The 23,803-nt window shown below is 42.5% G+C and overlaps 1 protein-coding gene across 1 annotated transcript in view; it reads left to right on the top strand.

The window, feature by feature from the left end:
• STAG3 (stromal antigen 3) overlaps positions 1–23,803 on the top strand; it is a 1,295,475-nt gene that overhangs the window by 1,241,322 nt on the left and 30,350 nt on the right. The window contains exons 25-26 of the mRNA XM_053719478.1: positions 7,151–7,299; positions 7,595–7,717. Coding sequence (XP_053575453.1) covers positions 7,151–7,299; positions 7,595–7,717 — 272 coding nt within the window. The remainder of the gene's footprint in view (positions 1–7,150; positions 7,300–7,594; positions 7,718–23,803) is intronic.

Here is a 23,803-nt window from a genome sequence, read left to right on the forward strand (position 1 = left end):
TTCATTCATTTCGGAAGCCGTAGTACATTTAATTAAACTTACGGCTAAGAATTCCGGATTCGCCATTCAAGCGCGCAGAGCACTGTGGCTAAAATCCTGGTCAGCTGACGTAACGTCTAAGTCCAAATTACTTAATATACCTTTCAAGGGACAGACCCTATTTGGGCCTGGTTTGAAAGAAATTATCGCTGACATTACAGGAGGTAAGGGCCACGCCCTACCTCAAGACAAAGCCAAACCTAAGGCTAGACAGTCTAATTTTCGTTCCTTTCGGAATTTCAAAGCAGGAGCAGCATCAACTTCCACTACTCCAAAACAAGAAGGATCTGGTGCTCGCTACAGACAAGGCTGGAGACCTAACCAGTCCTGGAACAAGGGAAAGCAGGCCAGGAAGCCTGCAGCTGCCACTAAAACAGCATGAATTGAGGGCCCCCGATCCGGGATCGGATCTAGTGGGGGGCAGACTTTCTCTCTTCGCCCAGGCTTGGGCAAGAGATGTCCAGGATCCCTGGGCGCTAGAGATAATATCTCAGGGATACCTTCTGGACTTCAAACACTCTCCTCCAAGAGAGAGATTTCATCTGTCAAGGTTGTCGACAGACCAAACAAAGAAAGAAGCGTTTCTACGCTGCATACAAGAACTATTGTTAATGGGAGTAATCCATCCAGTTCCACGGTCGGAACAGGGAAAAGGGTTTTACTCAAATCTGTTTGTGGTTCCCAAAAAAGAAGGAACTTTCAGACCAATCCTGGATTTAAAGATCCTAAACAAATTCCTAAGAGTTCCATCATTCAAAATGGAGACTATCCGGACAATTTTACCCATGATCCAAGAGGGTCAGTACATGACCACAGTGGACTTAAAAGACGCTTACCTTCACATACCGATTCACAAAGATCATTACCGGTATCTAAGATTTGCCTTTCTAGACAGGCATTACCAGTTTGTAGCTCTTCCATTCGGATTGGCTACAGCTCCAAGAATCTTCACAAAGGTTCTAGGGGCTCTTCTAGCGGTACTAAGATCGCGGGGAATTTCGGTAGCTCCCTACCTAGACGACATTCTGATACAAGCTTCAAGCTTTCAAACTGCCAAGTCTCATACAGAGTTAGTACTGGCATTTCTAAGGTCACATGGATGGAAGGTGAACGAAAAGAAAAGTTCACTCGTTCCACTCACAAGAGTTCCCTTCCTGGGGACTCTTATAGATTCTGTAGAAATGAAGATTTACCTGACAGAGGACAGGTTAACAAGACTTCAAAGTGCTTGCCGCACCCTTCATTCCATTCAACACCCATCGGTGGCTCAATGCATGGAGGTAATCGGCTTAATGGTAGCGGCAATGGACATAGTGCCATTTGCTCGCTTACACCTCAGACCACTGCAATTGTGCATGCTGAGTCAGTGGAATGGGGATTACTCAGACTTGTCCCCTTCTCTAAATCTGGATCAAGAGACCAGAAATTCTCTTCTATGGTGGCTTTCTCGGCCACATCTGTCCAGGGGGATGCCTTTCAGCAGACCAGACTGGACAATTGTAACAACAGACGCCAGCCTTCTAGGTTGGGGTGCCGTCTGGAATTCTCTGAAGGCTCAGGGACAATGGAGTCAGGAGGAGAGTCTCCTGCCAATAAACATTCTGGAATTGAGAGCAGTTCTCAATGCCCTCCTGGCTTGGCCCCAGTTGACAACTCGGGAGTTCATCAGGTTTCAGTCGGACAACATCACGACTGTAGCTTACATCAACCATCAGGGAGGGACAAGAAGCTCCCTAGCAATGATGGAAGTATCAAAGATAATTCGCTGGGCAGAGTCTCACTCTTGCCACCTGTCAGCAATCTACATCCCGGGAGTGGAGAACTGGGAGGCGGATTTCTTAAGTCGTCAGACTTTTCATCCGGGGGAGTGGGAACTTCATCCGGAGATCTTTGCCCAAATACTTCGACGTTGGGGCAAACCAGAGATAGATCTCATGGCGTCTCGACAGAACGCCAAGCTTCCTCGCTACGGGTCCAGATCCAGGGATCCGGGAGCAGTCCTAATAGATGCACTGACAGCACCTTGGGACTTCAGGATGGCTTATGTGTTTCCACCCTTCCCGATGCTTCCTCGATTGATTGCCAGAATCAAACAGGAGAGAGCATCAGTGATTCTGATAGCACCTGCATGGCCACGCAGGACTTGGTATGCAGACCTGGTGGACATGTCATCCTGTCCACCTTGGTCTCTACCTCTGAAACAGGACCTTCTGATACAGGGTCCTTTCAAACATCAAAATCTAACTTCTCTGAAGCTGACTGCTTGGAAATTGAACGTTTGATTTTGTCAAAACGTGGGTTTTCTGAGTCAGTTATTGACACCTTAATACAGGCTAGGAAGCCTGTTACCAGAAAGATTTACCATAAAATATGGCGTAAATACCTATACTGGTGTGAATCCAAAGGTTACTCTTGGAGTAAGGTTAGGATTCCTAGAATATTGTCTTTTCTACAAGAAGGTTTAGAAAAGGGTTTATCTGCTAGTTCATTAAAGGGACAGATCTCAGCTCTGTCTATTCTGTTACACAAACGTCTGTCAGAAGTGCCAGATGTTCAGGCTTTTTGTCAGGCTTTAGCGAGGATTAAGCCTGTGTTTAAAACTGTTGCTCCACCATGGAGTTTAAATCTTGTTCTAAACGTTTTACAGGGCGTTCCGTTTGAACCCCTCCATTCCATTGATATAAAGTTGTTATCTTGGAAAGTTCTATTTTTAATGGCTATTTCCTCGGCTCGAAGAGTCTCTGAGTTATCAGCCTTACACTGTGATTCTCCTTATTTGATTTTTCATTCGGATAAGGTAGTTCTGCGTACTAAACCTGGGTTCTTACCCAAGGTAGTCACTAACAGGAATATCAATCAAGAGATTGTTGTTCCTTCCTTGTGTCCAAATCCTTCTTCAAAGAAGGAACGCTTACTACATAATCTGGACGTAGTTCGTGCCCTAAAATTTTACTTACAGGCAACTAAGGAATTTCGACAAACGTCTTCTCTGTTTGTCGTGTACTCTGGGCAGAGGAGAGGTCAAAAGGCTTCGGCAACCTCTCTTTCCTTTTGGCTTCGTAGTATAATACGTTTAGCTTATGAGACTGCTGGACAGCAGCCTCCTGAAAGAATTACAGCCCATTCTACTAGAGCTGTGGCTTCCACTTGGGCCTTCAAGAATGAGGCCTCTGTTGAACAGATTTGCAAGGCTGCAACTTGGTCTTCGCTTCATACTTTTTCCAAATTTTACAAATTTGACACATTTGCTTCCTCGGAGGCTATTTTTGGGAGAAAGGTTCTTCAGGCAGTGGTTCCTTCTGTATAAAAGAGCCTGCCTATCCCTCCCGTCATCCGTGTACTTTTGCTTTGGTATTGGTATCCCAGAAGTAATGATGACCCGTGGACTGATCACACTTAACAGAAGAAAACATAATTTATGCTTACCTGATAAATTCCTTTCTTCTGTAGTGTGATCAGTCCACGGCCCGCCCTGTTTTTAAGGCAGGTATTTATTTTTAAATTATACTCCAGTCACCACTACACCCTTGGTTCCTCCTTTCTCGTTTGTCCTTGGTCGAATGACTGGGGGTGACGTAGAGGGGAGGGGCTATATGCAACTCTGCTGGGTGAATCCTCTTGCACTTCCTGTTGGGGAGGAGTAATATCCCAGAAGTAATGATGACCCGTGGACTGATCACACTACAGAAGAAAGGAATTTATCAGGTAAGCATAAATTATGTTATCATGGATTGTCTCAGAAAAGCCAGGATCATATAGCCATATAAATCTCAAATGAGTATTGGTATATAAAATACTAGTTGACGCTGGGTTTCTCATTCCTCTTTCCAGTCTAATTTATCCCCCTGTCTGATAACACGGTGTGTTTCACAGTAAATTACAGACTCATTCTGTGAACTCCGGTGTTGTGGCTTGGCTAGACGAGCTCTGTGGCTTACGTTGGAGGCTAACTTACCAAAGTCTGGTCTTTTATCCTTCCCTGGCAGGGGCTGGGCCTTGATCGATCAGACCTTGAGCGCCCCCATCGCCACAGTCAAGGGTGGCAGTGGGGTTTCCCTTGGTCACTGCCCAAGAGTTAAATCTAAGGAGAGGTGCGCAGACGCGCATCAGTCAGTAGGTCATAGGACATACAAAAAGTCTCCCCGCTGCACTGTGGGGTTAGGCAGCTTGAAGGGTTGTTCTGAGGCTGCTAGTCAGTGTGAGAGGGTCGGCTCTGACCTGGCGTCAAGTCGCGTTAGGGGCAGACTTTCATTGTATTAGAAGAATTAGTCCCGGTCAGTTTGGGACCCTTGGGTGCTGGACATTATCCATAAGGGTTACAGGATTTGTTTTAAGCCCCGTCTACCAAAGGATCAATTCTTACCATCAAAGGTTCCAGAAGATCTGATAAGAAGGACGGCTCTCTTTCATTACTTAAAAGATGCTATTGATATTGGAGCTGTAATCTCCATTCCGCCACCTGAGGGGGAGAGGTTTTTGCTTGAGGGAATATTCTGTCCTATTTTGAACTTGAAGGATTATAACAGATCCGTAGAAGTTAAAATCTTTAAGGTGGAATTGTTAAAGTCCTTTCTTCTCCTATATCAGGAGGGTCAATCTATGTCTACCCTCTTTTTTTAAGAATGTGTTCCTTCACATCACGATGCATAGGGATTACTTATGTTTCTCGCGCTTTGCCATATTAAATAGGCTTTACCAGTTTGTGGTGCTTCCAGTAAGATTGGCTACAGTTCTTCGAGTCCTCACCAAGGTGCTGGGAGCTCTTTTGGCTGGTGTTTGTCTCTAGGGGATTGCAGTAGCTTCTTATCTGGATAATATTCTGGTTCAGGCTCCATCCTTGTGGATGGCTCAGGACCACACACAGAGAATTATCTCATGCTTTGGGGCACATGGTTAGAAAATCAACCTGGAGAAGAATTCTCTTTCTGTCTTTGAGGGTTTGCTTTTGGGGAACTGTCATAGACTCTGTCAGCATGAGTTTGTATCTATCTGATCAACACAGGGAAATTCTTCAGAAGGCATGTTCCCTGCTTCTGTCTAATGTCCATTCATCTGTAGCACAATGCATGGAGGTGCTGGATCGCATGATGGCAACATCTGATGCTATACATCCATAGCACTCCAGCCACCAGAAGAAATCTTTTTTTAAAAGACCTTTATTTTCATTAGTTGGGTCCAAAAGTTTACAGGAACAACGTTTCAAACCTACAATAGGCTCTTAGTCATGTACATGACTAAGAGCCTATTGTAGGTTCGAAACGTTGTTCCTGTAAACTTTTGGACCCAACTAATGAAAATAAAGGTCTTTTAAATAAAGATTTCTTCTGGTGGCTGGAGTGCTTTGGATGTATGACTATTTGGATTGACAAGATTTGGCAAATCTTACTCCGTGCCCCAAAAACAGGTGTGCTGTTCTCCTTCCCTTTTGATTTTCAACATCTGATGCTATACCATTTGCTTAGTTTCATCTGCAACCACTTCAGTTGTGCATGCTTAGACAGTGGAATGGGGATCTTTCAGATGTGTCTATCTGGATGACGAGAGAGAACTGGTGGCTATCCTCCAAGTCAGTTTCTTTAGGACTTAATTTCCGTTGTTCTTCCTGGGTCGTAATCTTGGTGATGCGAGTCCGTTGAGAAGTAGACTTGTTGAATAGAAAAAATCTCCATTCAGAGAAGTGGTCTTTAAATCAGAAAATAATGTTTCAGAAAATAACCTGTCAATGGGGTGTTCCAGACATAGATTTATTGGCTTTTCGCATCAATGCTAAGCTCCTGAGGTATGGTGCCAGAACTAGGGATCCTAAGTCAGACCTAGTGTATGCGCTTGTTGTTCCATGGAACTACAACTTAATTTATCTTTTCTCTCCTATTGTTCTTCTCCGTGTGGTGGCTCGGCTCAAACAGGAAGGCATTCCAACTTCTCTGATTGCTCCTGCGTGGTTGCACATGTTCTGGTATGCTGACCTAGTGAGAATGTCATCTGCTCCTCCTTGGCGACTGCCTCTTCGCCAGGATTTATTGTCTCAAGGGCCATTCATTTATCAAGATTTTGATACTTTGCAGTTAACTGCATAGAGAATGGTTGAAAGATGGTTTTCTACTCAAGTGTCTCTTCCTTTTCAGGTCAGCTGGCCTTTTTTTCTATTTCCTTGCACTGATACGTTCAATGTTATCTTCTAAATATAGAATGTTGACTATTTGTCTACTCTTCTTCTCCAGTAGGCTTTGGGGACAGACCGGCAGGTCTGTCTGTTCAGGGTCATACTTTGACCTTTACTGTTTGGTTGGCTAGTTTGCCAGTTGTTTTGTTTGCATTGGAGCTGGTGTTTCCCCTAATTTGGTATCATTTGCTTCCTAGGGAGCATGTTAGCTCTTGAGGTTTTTTGTTATAAAGCTTGTTTGAGCTTCTGTTTTTGTGACTGCGTCTTTTAGGAGACTGTGATGGTTTGAGCTCTCCGTTTTCCTGGTGGAATGAATCTCCTTTTTGGGTTTAGAGTTCTTTCAGAGAGACCTATAGGGAGACAGACATGGCTCTTTTGTTCAGGGTCTTTGGCTTGGGCCTTCAGGTCAAGATCTCAGTTGAGTGGTTGATCAGTTTTATTTTGTTGTCCCTTTTTTCTTTCACTATGTTCTTTATGTTCTTCTGTCTCAGTGAGATATTATTGGGTGAAGGGTTTTCGGGAGATGGTGCCTTATATTTAGGACTGCCTTTTCCATTACTTTCCACCCAAACATTTGTGAATTCCACAGCTTTGGATATTGGTTTCCTATCAGTTATGAATGTTCTCGTGGACTCTCTCTGCCAATAGAAGGAAAACTAAAATTATTCTTGGCAGTGAGAGTCCACGACCCCACCCTAGTGTAATATTTGTAGTGGCGACAGTCATTTGAACCTTTGTACCCCTTGTATCTCTCTTCACTTTTCCTTATTTTCGGCTGAACTACTTGAGGGTATGGGAAGTGGGAGGGATATTTATAGTCTTGTTTGTCTTTGCCACCTCCTGGTGGCCAGAAATAGTATTTCTCTAGGTTATGAATGTTCTAGTGGACTCTCACTGCCAAACAGGAAATTAAATTATCAGGTAAGAATAATTTTATTTTCCTTGTAGGCATACACAAGCCATTGCCTAGAGGGCAGCTCTCCTCCACAACGTACATCGCGCTTTCTCCTTGAAATACGGGAACTCGCCAGACAGTTTGCTCTCCTCTTTGGACCAGACCAACTACGGATCCGTCAAGATATTGTACTCCTGCACAAGTAAGAGGATTTTTTTAGAAGTTCAGTTTACTTCAGTTATTATAATTAATACTGCAACAAATTTTTCTTCTTCCCATTTATCAACTCACCCAACCAATCTTCAATTTACTAATGCTCTCAAAACAGTATATTTCTTATACATCATTAATTCATGCTTATTAAAACTTTTTTTATTCCTTACTCAACCAGATACTCTCATATTCTTTAATCTCTGGCATCAGATCCTGTCTTAATTATTCATCATATATCCATTTAACCATTGTTTTCTGAAATTCTGTTTTTTGTTTTCTTTTAGGGAGGGCATCAAATTTTGTTTGAGAGACCCCCAAACCCCAGGAAAACGGTCTCAGAACCTGAGATTTTTAGATATACTGAGCGAGTTCTCTCCTAAGCTAATAAAGCAGGACAAGAGGGTGATGTGAGTATTTATGGAGTCGTGTCGACTAACAGATGGGGAAGTTGCTATCCTGAAACACCCTTGCAGCTCAGTATATTGATATTAATTTAGGATCCTTTTGTGGTTTTCCTAAGCACCCAGTTGGTGCTCCATAAGCCATTATCTTTTTTAAACCTGATATTTAGGCTGTGTCTTATGTATAATATATCCTTTTATTTGTTACAGATTATATCTAATGCAATAATATACATTTGAAAGTCTTAAGCAGTGGAAAGTGATATACTGCTAGTTACACTAGTGTGTCATGGCGGACTTAGTAGCTCTGCTTCTTAAAATTAGACATGGCATACACAAAAAACTAAATGTGTTTCAGACAAACCATTTGTCCATAAAACATATATATATATTTCCTTCTAATGGCAGTGAGAGTCCACAAAATCTTATTCTTACAAATGGGAATACATCACCTGGCCACCAGGAGGAGGCAGACACCCCAACCAAAGCATTCAACTATGCCTCCTACTTCCCCTTCCCTCCCAGTAGTTCTTTGCCTCGTCTAGGTAGTAGGCAAAGATGGAGGATTTATTCTTATGGAAACCCTCAATTGATAGTTCCTAGAAGATAGGATTAAGGGAGTTACAGCTGACCTTCTTGTGAATCTCTCAGTAGAGTTTAGTTCATAAGCAGCTTTGAGGTGTTGCGGGGAAGTTCCCTAGCCTCCCTGTATATTCCAACAACATTTACTCCCTAAGCTTGTCCTCACCTGTTAGTTACAGGGGACTAATCTTCTGTGTTTTCCATCACAGGTTTTGTACAGAGTGGTCTTCTGGACAGAAAGCCCCAAACTTTTCTTTCATGATTTGGAACATACCATTTGAAACAACTTTCTAATTTACTTCTATTATCAAAATTGCTTAATTCTCTTGTTATCTTTTGCTGAAGAAACAGCATTGCACTACTGACAACTAGATGAACTCATCTAGTTAGCCAATCACAAGAGACAAATGTGTGCAGGCACCAATCAGCAGCTAGCTTCCACTAGTGTAGGATATGTGCATATTATTTTTCAACAAGGGATAACAAGAGAACGAAGCACATTTGAAAATATAAGTAAATTTAAGTGTCTTAAAATTACATGCTCTATCTGAATCATGCAAAAAAAATTTTGTTGAAATATTTTTATTGAAGTTTTCCATTTATATAACAATACATAGAAACTGGATTAAGTAACAATTAGGTCTTCATATATATAAAAATGACAGCAATTATTGTAGTACAATGTGCATACAGTCTGAATTGCATCTTACATTTCTTAATATTTATAAAATAATAGCATACAGTTATGTACCATGATCCATTGTTGAAAAACTTGTTGAATAAAAGAATAGAGAGTTAAAGAAAAAAGAGAGTTAGAGAAAAGAAGAGAGAGAGTAGATTTAAGTAAAGAAGTGGGGTGGTCACTCATGGTTGGCTACTTGCCAGCTTAGGTAATTGGTACCATCATACTTGTCGTAGGCTACTTCTATTTTGCATCCTTTTTTTGTCTTCCCATACTATCCATTCCTCCCAAGTATTTACATTTTCTTCTTAAAACGAGTCCACAGCTGCATTCATTACTTTTGGTAAATACAGAACCTGGCCACCAGGAGGAGGCAGACACCCCAGCCAAAAGCTTAAATACCTCCCAAACTTCCCTCATCCCCCAGTCTTTTTTTGCCTTTCGTCACAGGAGGTTGGCAGAGAAGTGTCAGAAGATTACGGAGTAGTCTCTTATGGAGGGTAGTACTCTTCGAGATGGGACTGGAGTTTTTAGTAGTCCTATTAGCCTCTCAGTGAGAGCATGGATGAATGTTAAAGTCCGGAGCTGTAGACTAGAGTCTTTCTGCGAAATCATCCCAACATACTAACAGCTCTATAAGCAGTTGACGAGTTTCGCTGCCTGCTTTCTTCACTCAAGTCCATGCCAGAAGCAACGCTACTATCTGTCAAACTTGAAGGACCGTGTTACTGTTCCACGGCATAGATTCAGGTAAAATCGTTTCATTTTCGTTGTGGGAATATATGTAATGATAGGGTCTCAGTGGGACTCCTTTATCTTTATGGAATCAAGGGTTAATATCTCCTGAGGGGGGTTATTGAACAGTGGGGGACTTTAATCATGTTTGTTATGTGATTCTGTCTGCTTATGTGTAGAGAGGCTGGGGCTCACGGCTATTATGGAACATAAAAGTTTTTTTGAGCTGCACAGTTCTTGTAAGGATTGGCGCGTTTTTCCTTTAGCATGCTTGTTGCACCTCGTGACCGAGCGTGGTCATGTTTTCGTTCTCTATTTCCGGATTCCTGACAGGGTGTCGGTGGAGAGGATCTGTTTTCTCTACTTGTCTGGGTCATAGGAGGTGGTGAGTGCTCCAGCCATTGGGGGTGTAAGGTGCCAGTTATTTTTTCTCCACAATTGTCCATAATGATCAGTCAAGTTATGAGGATTCTGGATTTCTCAGAGAAGGATTTCTCTGATTCAGATTATATTAGCTGTGTAGATTGTGGGGAGGCCCGGGTATTCCAGTCCAATCAATTATGTTCTGTATGCCGTAATAGAGTCCTCTCTTCTCCCAATGGTGAGAGGTTATAGACTGCTGAGCCGTTGGCCTCTGAGGATTCTGTGTCCGTGAGGTGCGTCCCCTAGAATATTCTGTTCCTACACAGGCAGTTGTCCCAAATACCGTTACCCCTTCTCCGGAAGGAGGTTTATTTCCACCAGAGGTTACTGCACGGTTTCACATGGCCATATCTTTGGCGTTGGCGCACTTACATCTTCCTGATTGCAAGCGAAGAGTTCATCTGTGTCCTCTTAACCTGGGTGCGTCAGGTGAGGGGGCGATTATTTCGGATCTTTCCTTTTGGGGAAGCGGTTTCCTCTGAGGTTTCAGGGTCGGGGCCTTCGGATGCCCCGCCAGAGGTGAGTTTTGCTTTTAGATTCAGACTGACGCGCCTGTGTGTACTACTGAGGCATGTGTTGGCGGCATTGGAGGATTCCAGTTCTGACTCGTCAGCGAATCCTCAGTCTTCTGAATCAGATTGCGAACAGCACTAGATGAGTGGAGGGATGGGGATCCTACTCCTAATCTTCTCTTGTTTGTGTATCTAATCCCAGTTCTGAGCTCTTGAGGCATCCAGTCTCTGACAGTCTGGTCCTGTTCGTGTTTCCAATCCTTTTTGGCGTTCACCTACGGGTGCTGCCTACTTTCTTTTTGATCCGGTTAGGATTTGTTTTATTTCTTAATTGTCAGTGTTCGAGACTGTTGAAGACTTGATACTGGTGATTTTATGGTCGCAATTGATGTTGCTTCCGCTGGAAGTTAAAAAATAAAGGCCTAGATTTAGAGTTTTGTCGGTAACGACCCGCGTAGCTAACGCTGGCTTTTTTCTGGCCGCAGCTTTTAAATACCTCTGGTATTGAGAGTTCACAGAATGGCTGCGTTAGGCTCCAAAAAGGGAGCGTACAGGCATATTTACCGCCACTGCAACTCTCGATACCAGAGTTGCTTACGGACGCGGCCAGCTTAAAAAACGTGCTCGTGCACGATTCCCCCATAGAAAACAATGGGGCTGTTTGAGCTGAAAAAAAACCTAACACCTGCAAAAAAGCCGCGTTCAGCTCCTAACGCAGCCCCATTGTTTCCTATGGGGAAACACTTCCTACGTCTGCACCTAACACTCTAACATGTACCCCGAGTCTAAACACTCCTAACCTTACACTTATTAACCCCTAATCTGCCGCCCCCTGCATATTATTTTTAACCCCTAATCTGCCGCTCCGTACACCCCCGCCACCTACATTATCCCTATGTACCCCTAATCTGCTGCCCTAACATCGCCGACCCCTATATTATATTTATTAACCCCTAATCTGCCGCCCCCAACGTCGCCTCCACCTAACTACACTTATTAACCCCTAATCTACCGACCGGACCTGAGCGCTACTATAATAAATGTATTAACCCCTAATCCGCCTCACTCCCGCCTCAATAACCCTATAATAAATAGTATTAACCCCTAATCTGCCCTCCCTAACATTGCCGACACCTAACTTCAAGTATTAACCCCTAATCTGCCGACAGGAGCTCACCGCTACTATAATAAATTTATTAACCCCTAAAGCTAAGTCTAACTTTAACCCTAAAACCCCCCTAAATTAAATATAATTTAAATCTAACAAAATAAATGAACTCTTATTAAATAAATTATTCCTATTTAAAGCTAAATACTTACCTGTAAAATAAACCCTAATATAGCTACAACATAAATTATAATTATATTATAGCTATTTTAGGATTAATATTTATTTTACAGGTAACTTTGTATTTATTTTAACCAGGTACAATAGCTATTAAATAGTTAATAACTATTTAATAGCTAAAATAGTTAAAATAATTACAAAATTAGCTGTAAAATAAATCCTAACCTAAGTTACAATTAAACCTAACACTACACTATCAATAAATTAATTAAATAAAATACCTACAATTATCTACAATTAAACCTAACACTACACTATCAATAAATAAATTAAATACAATTCCTACAAATAAATACAATTAAATAAACTAACTAAAGTACAAAAAATAAAAAAGAACTAAGTTACAAAAAAATAAAAAAATATTTACAAACATTAGAAAAATATTACAACAATTTTAAACTAATTACACCTACTCTAAGCCCCCTAATAAAATAACAAAGACCCCCAAAATAAAAAAATGCCCTACCCTATTCTAAATTACAAAAGTTCAAAGCTCTTTTACCTTACCAGCCCTGAACAGGGCCCTTTGCGGGGCATGCCCCAAGAAATTCAGCTCTTTTGCCTGTAAAAAAACACATACAATACCCCCCCCCAACATTACAACCCACCACCCACATACCCCTAATCTAACCCAAACCCCCCTTAAATAAACCTAACACTAAGCCCCTGAAGATCTTCCTACCTTATCTTCACCTCGCCGGGTATCACACCGATCGGTCCTGGCTCCAAAATCTTCATCCAACCCAAGTGGGGGCTAGACATCCATCATCCGGCGGCTGAAGAGGTCCAGAAGAGGCTCCACAATCTTCATCCTATCCGGGAAGAAGAGGCGATCCAGACCGGCAACCATCTTGATCCAAGCGGCATCTTCTATCTTCATCCGATGAGGACCGGCTCCATCGTGAAGACCTCCAGCGCGGATCAATCTTCTTCCGACGACGTCCAACTGAAGAATGACGGTTCCTTTATGGGACGTCATCCAAGATGGCGTTCCTCGAATTCCGATTGGCTGATAGGATTCTATCAGCCAATCGGAATTAAGGTAGGAAAATTCTGATTGGCTGATGGAATCAGCCAATCAGATTCAAGTTCAATCCGATTGGCTGATCCGATCAGCCAATCAGATTGAGCTCGCATTCTATTGGCTGTTCCGATCAGCCAATAGAATGCGAGCTCAATCTGATTGGAATCAGATTCAAGTTCAATCCGATTGGCTGATCCGATCAGCCAATCAGATTGAGCTTGCATTCTATTGGCTGTTCCGATCAGCCAATAGAATGCGAGCTCAATCTGATTGGCTGATCAGATCAGCCAATCGGATTGAACTTGATTCTGATTGGCTGATTCCATCAGCCAATCAGAATTTTCCTACCTTAATTCCGATTGGCTGATAGAATCCTATCAGCCAATCGGAATTCGAGGGACGCCATCTTGGATGACGTCCCTTAAAGGAACCGTCATTCTTCAGTTGGACGTCGTCAGAAGAAGATTGATCCGCGCTGGAGGTCTTCACGATGGAGCCGGTCCACATCGGATGAAGATAGAAAATGCCGCTTGGATCAAGATGGTTGCCGGTCTGGATCGCCTCTTCTTCCCGGATAGGATGAAGATTTTGGAGCCTCTTCTGGACCTCTTCAGCCGCCGGATGATGGATGTCTAGCCCCCGCTTGGGTTGGATGAAGATTTTGGAGCCAGGACCGATCGGTGATACCCGGTGAGGTGAAGATAAGGTAGGAAGATCTTCAGGGGCTTAGTGTTAGGTTTATTTAAGGGGGGTTTGGGTTAGATTAGGGGTATGTGGGTAGTGGGTTGTAATGTTGGGGGGGGGTATTGTATGTATTTTTTTACAGGCAAAAGAGCTGAATTTCTTGGGGCATGCCCCGCAAAGGGCCCTGTTCAGGGCTGGTAAGGTAAAAGAGCTTTGAACTTTTGTAATTTAGAATAGGGTAGGGCATTTTTTTATTTTGGGGGTCTTTGTTATTTTATTAGGGGGCTTAGAGTAGGTGTAATTAGTTTAAAATTGTTGTAATATTTTTCTAATGTTTGTAAATATTTTTTTATTTTTTGTAACTTAGTTCTTTTTTATTTTTTGTACTTTAGTTAGTTTATTTAATTGTATTTATTTGTAGGAATTGTATTTAATTAATTTATTGATAGTGTAGTGTTAGGTTTAATTGTAGATAATTGTAGGTATTTTATTTAATTAATTTATTGATAGTGTAGTGTTAGGTTTAATTGTAACTTAGGTTAGGATTTATTTTACAGGTAATTTTGTAATTATTTTAGCTATTAAATAGTTATTAACTATTTAATAGCTATTGTACCTGGTTAAAATAAATACAAAGTTGCCTGTAAAATAAATATTAATCCTAAAATAGCTATAATATAATTATAATTTATGTTGTAGCTATATTAGGGTTTATTTTACAGGTAAGTATTTAGATTTAAATAGGAATAATTTATTTAATAAGAGTTAATTTATTTCGTTAGAATAAAATTATATTTAACTTAGGGGGGTGTTAGGGTTAGGGTTAAAATTAGCTTTAGGGGTTAAAAAATTTATTAGAGTAGCGGTGAGCTCCGATCGGCAGATTAGGGGTTAATTCTTGAAGTTAGGTGTCGGCGATGTTAGGGAGGGCAGATTAGGGGTTAATACTATTTATTATAGGGTTATTGAGGCGGGAGTGAGGCGGATTAGGGGTTAATAACTTTATTATAGTAGCGGTGCGGTCCGCTCGGCAGATTAGGGGTTAATAAGTGTAGGCAGGTGGAGGCGACGTTGAGGGGGGCAGATTAGGGGTTAATAAATATAATATAGGGGTCGGCGGTGTTAGGGGCAGCAGATTAGGGGTACATAGCTATAATGTAGCTGGCGGCGGCGTGCGGACGGCAGATTAGGGGTTAATAATAATATGCAGGGGTCAGCGATAGCGGCAGATTAGGGGTTAATAAATATAATATAGGGGTCGGCGGTGTTAGGGGCAGCAGATTAGGGGTACATAGGGATAACGTAGTTGGCGGCAGTGTACGGAGCGGAAGATTAGGGGTTAAAAAAAATTCTAGAGTGGCGGCGATGTGGGGGGGCCTCGGTTTAGGGGTACATAGGTAGTTTATGGGTGTTAGTGTACTTTAGAGCACAGTAGTTAAGAGCTTTATGAACCGGCGTTAGCCCAGAAAGCTCTTAACTACTGACTTTTTTCTGCGGCTGGAGTTTTGTTGTCAGATTTCTAACGCTCACTTCAGACACGACTCTAAATACCGGAGTTAGAAAGATCCCATTGAAAAGATAGGATACGCAATTGACGTAAGGGGATCTGCGGTATGGAAAAGTCGCGGCTGAAAAGTGAGCGTTAGACCCTTTCCTGACTGACTCCAAATACCGGCGGTAGCCTAAAACCAGCGTTAGGAGCCTCTAACGCTGGTTTTCACGGCTACCGCCAAACTCTAAATCTAGGCCAAAGAAAGAAAGATTTTTTTTATGAGACAATGTTTAAGCCTCAGAGCTTATTTGTCTATCGTTTGTCTGTTTATTTAGTCTAGCCCTGCTAGGGTTTAGAACTTGCAGTTAGTCCTTGAACAGTTCTGTCGTACCCTGGATATCAGGCTGGTCCTGATTGGGTACTAGTTCTCTCTGTTCTTTTGAGGGTTATATCAGACACGTATCCTCGACAACAGGCTAGCCCTGTTTGGGTACTAGGTTTGTTTACTTCTTGTTTAGAGGTTATTTTCTTGTTTTCTACAAGCTATAGGAGGCCCTTCTATCCTAGATGTCAGGCTGGTCCTAGCTTATTTCGTCCTGGTGGGGTGTCCAATGTTTGGTCACTCCTATGTGTCTTGTCCCTGCGTAGCTAGCATACGGCTAGATTACAAGTTTTGCGTTATGAGGGGTGCGGTGCTAACTTGCACGTTATTGTCACCGCTCACTTACCTACAGCGCTGGTATTACAGGTTTTTATAAACCCTGCATTAAAAGACAAGAAGTGAGCGTAGAGCAAACTTGTGCTCCATACCGCACTCCAATACCAGCGCTGCTTAAGTCAGCGGTGAGCTGGTTGTACGTGCTCGTGCAAGATTTCCCCATAGACATCAACGGGGAGAGCCGGCTGAAAAAAAGCCTAATGCCTGCAATAAAGCAACGTAAAGCTCAGTAACGCAGCCCCATTGATTCCTATGGGGAAACAAAATTTATGTTTACACCTAACACCCTAACATGAACCCCGAGTCTAAACACCCCTAATCTTACACTTATTAACCCCTAATCTGCCGCCCCCGACATCGCCGACACCTACATTATACTTATTAACCCCTAATCTGCCGCTCCGGACATCGCCGCCACTATAATAAACATATTAACCCCTAAACCGCCGCACCCCCGCATCACAAACATTAGTTAAATATTATTAACCCCTAATCTGCCGCCCCTAACATCGCAGCCACCTATCTACATTTATTAACCGCTAATCTGCCGCCCCTAACATCGCCGCCACCTATCTACATTTAGTTTAGTTTATACTAAAGTTATTAACCCCTAAACCTAAGTCTAACCCTAACACCCACTAACTTAAATGTAATTAAAATAAATCTAAATAAAACCTACTATTAATAACTAAATAATTCCTATTTAAAACTAAATACTTACCTGTAAAATAAACCCTAAGCTAGCTACAATATAACTAATAGTTACATTGTAGCTAGCTTAGGGTTTATTTTTATTTTACAGGCAAGTTTGTATTTATTTTAACTAGGTAGAATAGTTACTAAATAGTTATTAACTATTTAATAACTACCTAGCTAAAATAAATACAAATTTATCTGTAAAATAAAACCTAACATGTCTTACACTAACACCTAACCTTACACTACAATTAAATAAATTACCTAAATTAAATACAATTAACTAAATTAAATACAATTAACTAAATTACAAAAAAACAAAACACTAAATTACACAAAGTAAAAAATAAATTACAAGATATTTAAACTAATTACACCTAATCTAATAGCCCTATCAAAATAAAAAAGCCCACCCAAAATAAAAAAAAAACCTAGCCTAAACTAAACTACCAATAGACCTTAAAAGGGCATTTTGCAGGGCATTGCCCCAAAGAAATCAGCTCTTTTACCTGTAAAAAAAAATACAAAACAACCTCCCAACAGTAAAACCTACCACCCACACAACCAACCCCCCAAATAAAACCCTAAAAAAAACTAAGCTCCCCATTGCCCTGAAAAGGGCATTTGGATGGGCATTGCCCTTAAAAGGGCATTTAGCTTTATTGCTGCCCAAACCCTAACCTAAAAAAAACCCACCCAATAAACCCTTTAAAAAACCTAACACTAACCCCCGAAGATCTACTTACAGTTTTGAAGACCGGACATCCATTGTCAACGAAGCCAGGAGAAGTCCTCAACGAAGCGGCAAGAAGTCTTCATCCAAGCCGGACGAAGTGGTCCTCCAGACGGGCAGAAGTCTTCATCCAGACGGCATCTTCTATCTTCATCCATCTGGGGCGGAGCGGGTCCATCTTCAAGACATCCGGCGCGGAGCATCCTCTTCTTCCGACGACTCCCGACGAATGAAGGTTCCTTTAAGTGATGTCATCCAAGATGGCGTCCCTTAGATTCCGATTGGCTGATAGAATTCTATCAGCCAATCGGAATTAAGGTTGAAAAAAATCCTATTGGCTGATGCAATCACCCAATAGGATTGAACCTCAATCCTATTGGCTGATCCAATCAGCCAATAGGATTGAGCTCGCATTCTATTGGCTGTTACAATCAGGTTTGTTTTCCCGGCTTTGGGGAAATCTCCTTGTTCCTACTGGGGCGGCTTTTCTTCAGAGAAATGGAGGAAGTTTTTCTGGGAATTTCTCTACTGGAGTCTAACTAGTTTTTTCTTCAATTTCCTTCTATTTGAGAGAATCTGGTCTACTGTGCCTACCCAGTTGGCTCCTCCTGAGGTAATTTTTTCTCATCTGACTCTTGGAGTTCAGTGGGTCGAGGGTCTCTCTTTGCTGAGAGTACTTTCCCTTCGAGTTTATGAAGGGATCTGAGGATGGGTATCCTGGAACCCGAGCTAGTCTCCTTGGGTATCCATGCCTTTTTCCTACTCTTTCCTTACGTAATCATGGAGGAAGATTCGTCATCTGTTCTCCGGGCCTTGTCGATGCTGGGTATTTTTATTTCCCTTGTCTTTTTGGACCTTGCCAGTCGCTGCCGTGATGGGTTAGTTAGACCGGAGTTGGGGTCAGAGTCTCTGACTGCTCTGTTTGGGCATCAACCACGTATCATGAATCCCAAGTGCTCCTTCCTTAGTTTAAGAGGGGTCTTACAGCCGGTTTGGATGAAATGGAACCTTCCCTCAGTGGGTACCTGGTTCTCTTTATTGGCCAGGATGTTGTCCTTCCTTACCCCATTTCTTGTAGGGGGGGAGTTGGTCCGCTCTGCTTTCTAAATTTTTTCTCTTGCTGCTTTGCAGGAAGGTCCTAGTGCACGTTTGCTAGCTACTTGGTTGGCTAGTTATTATGTCTTGTAGTTTAGTCTGCCTTCCTATCGAATGGAAGCCTGTGGCTTTCGTTTGTGGTGTGAATGTTCAGTTATCTGTGCTAGATAGCTGTCTGTGGTAAGGTTGTTCTACCTTTCGTCCTTCCGGATCTTCGGTTCTGGTGAAGGATCTACCTTGGTTCTTTGGATCCATGTAGGAGGTCGTCTGAAATTTTCCTTTTCCTTCCCTCCCCCCCCACCCACCCCCATCGTAGAGTATTCTCTGCGGAACATTATCCTCTTGGAGCCTTGTAGCCTGCTATTTTTCGAGTTATGCTTGGGGCTTCTCTCTCTGTTCTGTCCTTGTCTTTTCGGGGATTGCTTCTGGAGGTTCTTTCTGACCTTTTTTATCTGATCTTCCTTTCTTTTTAGTTGGGGAGAATGTGGTAAGGGAGAGTTTGTTGTTGTTCCTCTTACCATTGATCATAGAGAGGATTTAACTTTTGTATGCTTCTAGCCAGTTGGACTTTTGTCTCCTCAGAGGCCTTTGTGCTCAGTTGAGTCCAGGACTTATGAGTGGTCCCTAACAGGGATCCTTATGGTTCTAATTGATGGGCAGTTACCCTTCCAATTTTATGTTCCTTCTGTTTCGGTTGAAGTCGTTTTTATCGGGAATTTGGGTTTTGGCAGGCTGTGGTGCCCTCAGTATGGGCCGCCTTTTTTTGTTCCCGCCCGTTTGCATTCAGTGTCCTACTATAAGCTTGGGTATTGATTTCTCAAAAGTAATGAATGCAGCTGTGGATTCTCCCCATTTTAAGAAGAAAAACTTAAATTATGCTTACCAGATAATTTTCTTCTGTACGGTGAGAGTCCACAGCTCCCCGCCCATTTTTTCTCCATGGGCGGCCTTAAATTATTTTTATTCGTTCTTCTGGCACCTTTTTCACCCTGATATTTCTCCTACTGTTCCTTGTTCTCTTGGCAGAATAACTGGGGGATGAGGAAAGTGGAGGAGGTATTTAAGCTTTTGGCTGGGGTGTCTTTGCTGACTCCTGGTGGCCAGGTTCTGTATTTCCCAAAAGTAATGAATGCAGCTGTGGACTCTACCCGTACAGAAGAAAAGAAAACTTTCTGGTAAGCGTAATTTCAGTTATTATGATATACTATCTAATAAGGAAGAGGTGATATCTGGTGGTAATATTTCATTTCAAAACTACATCAAAGTGTAGTATTGTGGTTTTCCAGTATTTCTCCTGTTAAGTGTGATCAGTCCACGGGTCATCATTACTTCTGGGATATTACTCCTCCCCAACAGGAAGTGCAAGAGGATTCACCCAGCAGAGCTGCATATAGCTCCTCCCCTCTACGTCACTCCCAGTCATTCTCTTGCACCCAACGACTAGATAGGATGTGTGAGAGGACTATGGTGATTATACTTAGTTTTATACCTTCAATCAAAAGTTTGTTATTTTATAATAGCACCGGAGTGTGTTATTCCTTCTCTGGTAGAATTTGAAGAAGAATCTACCTGAGTTTTTACTATGATTTTAGCCGGAGTAGTTAAGATCATATTGCTGTTTCTCGGCCATCTGAGGAGAGGTAAACTTCAGATCAGGGGACAGCGGGCAGATTAATCTGCAAAGAGGTATGTAGCAGCTTATTATTTTCTGACAATGGAATTGATGAGAAAATCCTGCCATACCGATATAATGTAAACTCAGCCTTAAATGCATTAGCAACATCTGATATCAGGCTGTCATGTATGTATATTTTACGCTTCAGTATTCTGGAGAATGGTACTTCACTGGAATTGCACTGTGTACATAAGACTTTAGCCTATTTTGCAGGGACTAGCAACAGGCTTTTTAATAACTCTTAATTTATGTTAAACGTTTTTTGCTGGAATGTAAAATCGTTTTCATTTTCTGAGGTACTGGGTGAATAAAATGTTTGGGCACTATTTTTCCACTTGGCAGTTGCTTGATCTAATTTCTGACAGTTTACTGATCTCTCTCACTGTTGTGTGTGAGGGGGAGGGGTCTTTTTTGGCGCTTTTGCTACGCATCAAAAAATTCAGTCAGAAGCTCATTGTATTTCCTGCATGATCCGGTTCATCTCTACAGAACTCAGGGGTCTTCAAAACTTGTTTTGAGGGAGGTAATCACTCACAGCAGAGCTGTGAGATTGTAGTTGACTGTGATAAAAAACGTTTATTCTGTAACTTTTTTCTGCTATCAGGGTTAGTTATCCTTTGCTAATGGGAACAAACCTTTGCTAAAATTGTGTTTTTTTACAAAGATTGATGCTATAACCTTTTCAGTTTATTAATTTTCAACTGTCATAACTCTTTCTGTGCTTCTTATAGGCACAGTACGTTTTCATATCATAGTATTTTACTTGAATAGTTTTTCCAAGTTGCAAGTTTATTTGCTAGTGTGTTAAACATGTCTGATTCAGAGGAAGATATCTGTGCTATATGTGCTAATGCCAAAGTGGAGCCCAATAGAAATTTATGTACTAACTGTATTGATGCTACTTTAAATAAAAGTCAATCTGTACAAATTGAACACATTTCACCAAACAGCGAGGGGAGAGTTATGCCGACTAACTCGCCTCACGTGTCAGTACCTGCATCTCCCGCTCGGGAGGTGCGTGATATCGTGGCGCCGAGTACACCTGGGCGGCCATTACAAATAACATTACAGGATATGGCTACTGTTATGACTGAAGTTTTGGCTAAATTACCAGAACTAAGAGGCAAGCGTGATCACTCTGGGGTGAGAACAGAGTGCGCTGATAATGCTAGGGCCATGTCAGATACTGCGTCACAACTTGCAGAACATGAGGACGGAGAGCTTCATTCTGCGGCTGACGGTTCTGATCCAAACAGATTGGATTCAGATATTTCAAATTTTAAATTTAAGCTGGAAAACCTCCGTGTATTACTAGGGGAGGTGTTAGCGGCTCTGAATGATTGTAACACAGTTGCAATACCAGAGAAAATGTGTAGGTTGGATAAATATTTTGCGGTACCATCGAGTACTGACGTTTTTCCTATACCTAAGAGACTAACTGAAATTATTACTAAGGAGTGGGATAGACCCGGTGTGCCGTTCTCACCCCCTCCGATATTTAGAAAGATGTTTCCAATAGACACCACCACACGGGACTTATGGCAAACGGTCCCTAAGGTGGAGGGAGCAGTTTCTACTTTAGCTAAGCGTACCACTATCCCGGTGGAGGATAGCTGTGCCTTTTCAGATCCAATGGATAAAAAGTTAGAGGGTTACCTTAAGAAAATGTTTGTTCAACAAGGTTTTATATTGCAACCCCTTGCATGCATTGCGCCGGTCACGGCTGCGGCGGCATTCTGGTTTGAGTCTCTGGAAGAGACCATTAGCTCAACTACTCTGGATGAGATTACGGACAAGCTTAGAGTCCTTAAGCTAGCTAATTCATTCATTTCGGAGGCCGTAGTACATTTAACCAAACTTACGGCTAAGAATTCCGGATTCGCCATTCAGGCGCGCAGAGCACTGTGGCTAAAATCCTGGTCAGCTGATGTTACTTCTAAGTCTAAATTACTTAATATACCTTTCAAAGGGCAAACCTTATTTGGGCCCGGTTTGAAAGAAATTATCGCTGACATTACAGGAGGTAAAGGCCACGCCCTGCCTCAAGACAGAGCCAAACCTAAGGCTAGACAGTCTAATTTTCCTTCCTTTCGGAATTTCAAAGCAGGAGCAGCATCAACTGCCTCTGCTCCAAAACAGGAAGGATCTGTTGCTCGCTACAGACAAGGCTGGAGACCTAACCAGTCCTGGAACAAGGGCAAGCAGGCCAGGAAACCTGCTGCTGCCCCTAAAACAGCATGAATTGAGGGCCCCCGATCCGGGATCGGATCTAGTGGGGGGCAGACTTTCTCTCTTCGCCCAGGCTTGGGCAAGAGATGTCCAGGATCCCTGGGCGCTAGAGATAATATCTCAGGGATACCTTCTGGACTTAAAATACTCTCCTCCAAGAGAGAGATTTCATCTGTCAAGGTTGTCAACAAACCAAACAAAGAAAAAGGCGTTTCTACGCTGCGTACAAGAGCTTTTGTTAATGGGAGTAATCCATCCAGTTCCACGGTCGGAACAGGGACAAGGGTTTTACTCAAATCTGTTTGTGGTTCCCAAAAAAGAGGGAACTTTCAGACCAATCCTGGATTTAAAGATCCTAAACAAATTCCTAAGAGTTCCATCGTTCAAAATGGAGACTATTCGGACAATTTTACCCATGATCCAAAAGGGTCAGTACATGACCACAGTGGATTTAAAGGATGCTTACCTTCACATACCGATTCACAAAGATCATTACCGGTATCTAAGGTTTGCCTTCCTAGACAGGCATTACCAGTTTGTAGCTCTTCCATTCGGATTGGCTACAGCTCCAAGAATCTTCACAAAGGTTCTGGGTGCTCTTCTGGCGGTACTAAGACCGCGAGGAATTTCGGTAGCTCCGTACCTAGACGACATTCTGATACAAGCTTCAAGCTTTCAAACTGCCAAGTCTCATACAGAGTTAGTACTGGCATTTCTAAGGTCGCATGGATGGAAGGTGAACGAAAGGAATAGTTCTCTCTTTCCACTCACAAGAGTTCCCTTCCTGGGGACTCTTATAGATTCTGTAGAAATGAAGATTTACCTGACAGAAGACAGGTTAACAAGACTTCAAAGTGCATGCCGCGTCCTTCATTCCATTCAACACCCGTCAGTGGCTCAATGCATGGAGGTAATCGGCTTAATGGTGGCAGCAATGGACATAGTACCCTTTGCACGTCTACACCTCAGACCACTGCAATTGTGCATGCTAAGTCAGTGGAATGGGGATTACTCAGACTTGTCCCCTTCTCTGAATCTGGATCAGGAGACCAGAAATTCTCTTCTATGGTGGCTTTCTCGGCCACATCTGTCCAGGGGGATGCCATTCAGCAGGCCAGACTGGACAATTGTAACAACAGACGCCAGCCTTCTAGGTTGGGGTGCCGTCTGGAATTCTCTGAAGGCTCAGGGACAATGGAGTCAGGAGGAGAGTCTCCTACCAATAAACATTCTGGAATTGAGAGCAGTTCTCAATGCCCTTCTGGCTTGGCCCCAGTTAACAACTCGGGGGTTCATCGGGTTTCAGTCGGACAACATCACGACTGTAGCTTACATCAACCATCAGGGAGGGACAAGAAGCTCCCTAGCAATGATGGAAGTATCAAAGATAATTCGCTGGGCAGAGTCTCACTCTTGCCACCTGTCAGCAATCCACATCCCGGGAGTGGAGAACTGGGAGGCGGA

Source organism: Bombina bombina, chromosome 6 (genome assembly GCF_027579735.1).
Source record: "Bombina bombina isolate aBomBom1 chromosome 6, aBomBom1.pri, whole genome shotgun sequence".
NCBI lineage: Eukaryota > Metazoa > Chordata > Amphibia > Anura > Bombinatoridae > Bombina > Bombina bombina.